Source organism: Malaya genurostris, chromosome 3, assembly GCF_030247185.1.
Source record: "Malaya genurostris strain Urasoe2022 chromosome 3, Malgen_1.1, whole genome shotgun sequence".
NCBI lineage: Eukaryota > Metazoa > Arthropoda > Insecta > Diptera > Culicidae > Malaya > Malaya genurostris.
Window position 1 is genome coordinate 84,287,177 of NC_080572.1, and position 4,492 is coordinate 84,291,668.

General features: G+C 36.3%; 1 protein-coding gene across 1 annotated transcript; it reads left to right on the forward strand.

The window, feature by feature from the left end:
* Positions 1 to 305: 305 nt before the first annotated feature.
* Positions 306 to 1,263, forward strand: LOC131439243 (uncharacterized). The gene is made up of 2 exons (XM_058610011.1): positions 306 to 687; positions 751 to 1,263. The coding sequence occupies exons 1-2, from the start codon at positions 312 to 314 to the stop codon at positions 1,191 to 1,193; spliced, it is 819 nt and encodes a 272-aa protein (XP_058465994.1). The 5' UTR covers positions 306 to 311; the 3' UTR covers positions 1,194 to 1,263.
* The last annotated feature ends 3,229 nt before the right edge of the window (positions 1,264 to 4,492 follow it).

Here is a 4,492-nt window from a genome sequence, read left to right on the forward strand (position 1 = left end):
TTATTGCCTTAGTTTGTTTTAGTCGTACAGAAAAAAAACCCCATGATGGAAAGTAATCGAAAATAACTTATCGACTGAAAATGCACGTGACTTCAATCAACTTTTTCAAACATGTAAAATAAATGGAACAATGCAGATAGTGTGATGGTTTTCAGGTTGAAGAAATTTGAAATTGCACCTGGACAGAGATAAACATGTGTTTTCAATCAGCATCGGTGGTTTTTGCACCATCCGAAATCGAACTAACGTGCTATAAATGATTCCGTTCCTTGTTCTACTTTTGTTAGTGCCTCATCAACTTCTTATCAGAGATGGCAAAAAATCAAGTCTTGCTTAGTTTGTCTTTTTTGGTGGTGCTTTCCAGTGCTTCATTTCAATCGTTCAACGCAAAACAAGTTACTCCAACTTCGTCGGAACCGTCAACCACGACGGATGACAACAACCCTTCGAACGAAAATCCATTCGATCCGAATGTTTGCTCAAGCAGTGATAATTTAGCGGTGTGTATGGACTGTAAAAAGATTTCTGTTTGTTTGAACGGTCAGTCGCTACCGGAGAAAGAATGCCCACCGGATATCCCGTACTGTGTTGGATCCGAGATGGGGAGTTTCTGTTCGGTTCAACCTGATCCGGAAAGAGAGCAGTGTTTGGATAAATTTCATTGTACATCGGAGGGGTATTTTCCCGGTGAAATAAATCTATTTAAAGCAATTTTCAAAGACGATCCTTGACGCACGATTATTTTAACAGATCCCTACGATTGCCATTACTTCTACATGTGCGACTCCAGTTTGAAGGCTCTCCGTCTGGACTGCATGCCTGGTTACGTGTTCGACTTGAGCAGCAAAAATTGTCGGCGTCAGATTTTTCCCAGCGATTGTCGTAAATTGGACTGCTCGAAGTCGAATGGGGTTTGGTCATACTACAGTACGAATAAGCAGTATTACGGTTATTGCTATCAGTCCACCAGCGGAAGTAACGAAGTAGTGCTGTTCAAGTGCGGTGATGGTGCTGAGTTCGATGGGTTCCAGTGCAAGTATCAATGTAGGAAAGAAGGAAAATTTGCCGATTCCGGTAACCGAAGTCGGTATTTCGAATGCTATTACGTTGATTTCAAGCTTGTGGCTCGAGTTCGGAACTGTGCTAGCGGCATGATGTTCGATGAACGAACGGGATATTGTGTGTCACAGTGAAATGTGATGATTTCAGGTAGCCAACATAAGGTGCCCTAGTTGTAAAATTTGGTTTGTGCTAGTCGGATAAGAAAACGAATAAAAGTAAAATTCTATCAACTTATTTTTTCTGGGTAATGTTGCTTATCTCACATTGCATTAATAAATCTTTTCATATATAATACTGTAAGGTCCGTAAAATTACCATCCGTATTAAATTTTATTTCACTAGCGTATTTCTATACAAAAATCTATTATAATCCGCCTAGTGGTGTAATGATGCCTTTCTTATATCAGTTATATTTTCAAAAAACCACTGGAAGATTTCGTCAAGAATTTTTTTTTTCAATTTTGAATAAATTGAGAAACTTTCCTTAGGTATGAACTAACATAAACTTTTAAATTCGTAAACAGTTATTTTAAGTTAATGAGAATTTTTCTTTATTTTGCATTATCGCACTAAGTGATGGTTTGAAATTTCAAACACACTTTACGCTATAGTTCCGGAACCGCAGATCAGACTCGGATGAAATTCAATAGCAACCTTTGAAATTACGGCACCTTTTATTTTTGCCTAAGTTTGTGAAAATCTAATACCGTTTTCGTTTATTGATCAGAGCAGCCCGAAAGCTGACCCAGAGTCGCCCAAACAACGTTTGATATGTTTGTTTTAGCAACCTGCGGTCGCTCTAGATCGAACTCGAATCGCGTAGTTTCGCTCTGAAAATTTTCTCGGGTCGCACCACGCATCCATGCAAGTTTGTTTATTTTTTCTTTTTTTCATGAGTTGTTGTTTAAGTTTTACTCGGAGTCAAGTCGCCCGCGTCTAGGTTCAAAAACGAAAACGGTATAACAAATCATCGCCGAAAAAATCGAGTGAGTTTCGTTTTAGAGTTTTTGACCATTATTTCCGATACTTCCGGAACCCCGGTATAGCCGAAGTCAGTTTGTTTAGTAAATAACTAATATAACCTACATATTAAATCAGTTTTGAGCCAAATCTAGAGGAATTTTAACCTTTTTTCCATTGTCGCTCTAAATCACGGTGTGAAACCTTAAACACACTTTACCCTACGACCTTTTATTTGAGCCATCTCCGAGAAAAATTAGTGACATTATCTGACACATACTCACACACACAGACATTGCTCAGCTCGATGAACTGTATCAAATTGTATAGGTCAATTTTTCAAACGATTGCAAAACCTTGCTATATGAGAAAGGCAAAAAGTATAATCTTATAGAATAGAATCGTTATCATGATTTTGTGATAATACTAACAAGTGGGTACAAATTGAATAAAGGATAATATCGAGGATGGTAAACACAACAAATGGTCCTACCCAAGTAGCAAGTTAAGTTGCTGCCATGTATTTTTCTACTGATTCTGCAATTTATTAAGTTAGTTTATATTGCTATTCTAGTAACTGTTGTGTTATGGAAAAAGCGCAATTTTTCTGTGTTTTTTTCTACCTTTCTCATATAGAAAGGTTATGCAATCACTGTGAAAACCGACTTTTGAACCGAGGCCCGGAGAGCCGAGTGTCATATACCATTCGATTCAGTTCGTCGAGTACGCAAAATGTCTGTGTGTGTATGTGTGTGTATGTGCGTATGTGTGTATGTAACGTTTTTTTGCACTAACTTTTCTCGGAGATTTCTGAACCGATTTTCACAAACTTAGATTCAAATGAAAGGTCTTGAGGTCTCATAAAAAATTCCTAAATTTTATTTGGATCCGACTTCCGGTTCGGGAGTTATGGGGTAAAATGTGCAAAAAAATATATATGGGTTCTAACTTTTCTCATAGATTGCGCGACCGATTTTCACAAACTTAGGTTCAAATGAAAGGTCCTGTGGTCCCAAGAGTAATTCCTGAATTTCATGCGGATCGGACTTCCGGATCCGAAAATATAGGGTAAAGTGGGTTAAAACTGTATACAATCACTGAAAATGGGGAAAAACCTTAAAAAAATATCTAAATCGACTTCAAATCTTTTCCAATTGATAGTTTTTATCAGTAGACGGTCAAACAAACCGATTTTGGTTATTCTTTTAAGATTCGAAGAAAATTATATTGAAGAATACCACAGTATTATATATGATAGTATGATTGATATGAGAAAGGCATCATTACACCACTAGGTGGATTAAAACAGGTTTTTTTTATTCAATATTATAATAAAATTTTAAGGCACACTGCTTAAGCTCTAAGATGCTGCCAAGGGTATTTACTAATCTTAATTACGACTAACTTAAAACTAGAATAACTAGTATCATTATGTAATGTAGTAGATTCTCGAGAATTCAGCTTTCAGCTGGCGATCGGCAGTGGCCGGTGAATTGAATATTGCATGAGAGTGAATTGGTGAATATCCATGTTGGCCGCATCCTTCGGTCCCACTTTTTTTCTGTGTTGTGCAACATATCTTTAAGTTCTTCCGTTATCACGAATATTTATCCACAACGATTGTGCAACTGATACAAAAACTCATGCGTTGATCCCATCACAAAAGCAGTAATAAAATCATCGAAAAAACAATTGTGAAAATCATGAAAATTACTACGTAATGGAAACAAGAAATGGAATGACGTTTACAAAAACATAACAAACATAATTTCTAATGAATATGTTTCACATTTGATTTTCGATACAACTACTCTAAACACAAACATGGATCTTGTAAAATAAGCTGTACATGAAAAATGATAATGCTACATATTGTAGAATTGATCTTTTGTGTTTTTCTAAATGAAAAATCGACAACGAACTGCCTTTTGTATTCGTTCATCCGAAATTTTCAAGCGAATTAACGTGTTTTGATGTTTGTACACCAATTTCTGTGAAAATAATAGTCTATTATTTTTAGTGAGAATAATCAGAATGGTGTTTGAAATACGTGTATTCAAACATTCTCCAAATTTTCAGACGATTTTAATCAAACTAAATGTTTTATTGAACCTGAAAAAACTCGAAATAAATTTTTCTTGAATATTTTCCAATATGGCATCGAGGGGCTGGGGTCCACTAGGAGATTGATAGTACCTATTAGCTCTCTCCGGACTGTACCAGCCTAGATGCCGTGTGGAATCCGGCGGAAAAAAAATGAACCAAGAATAGATCCACTGGATTCCTGCTTCCATGTCGTAAAAGGCGACAATTGCAGGAGTTTCTTTTTCCTTTCTGTTATCAGATATTTTCAATGTTTTACTTCGGATTACTCTATTTTACTAAATCATCTCTCTATTCAACCTATCAATTTCCGTCTAGCTTCGTAGAAAAGTTTTATTAGGAATGATTTCTTCTTCCATGTTATTGA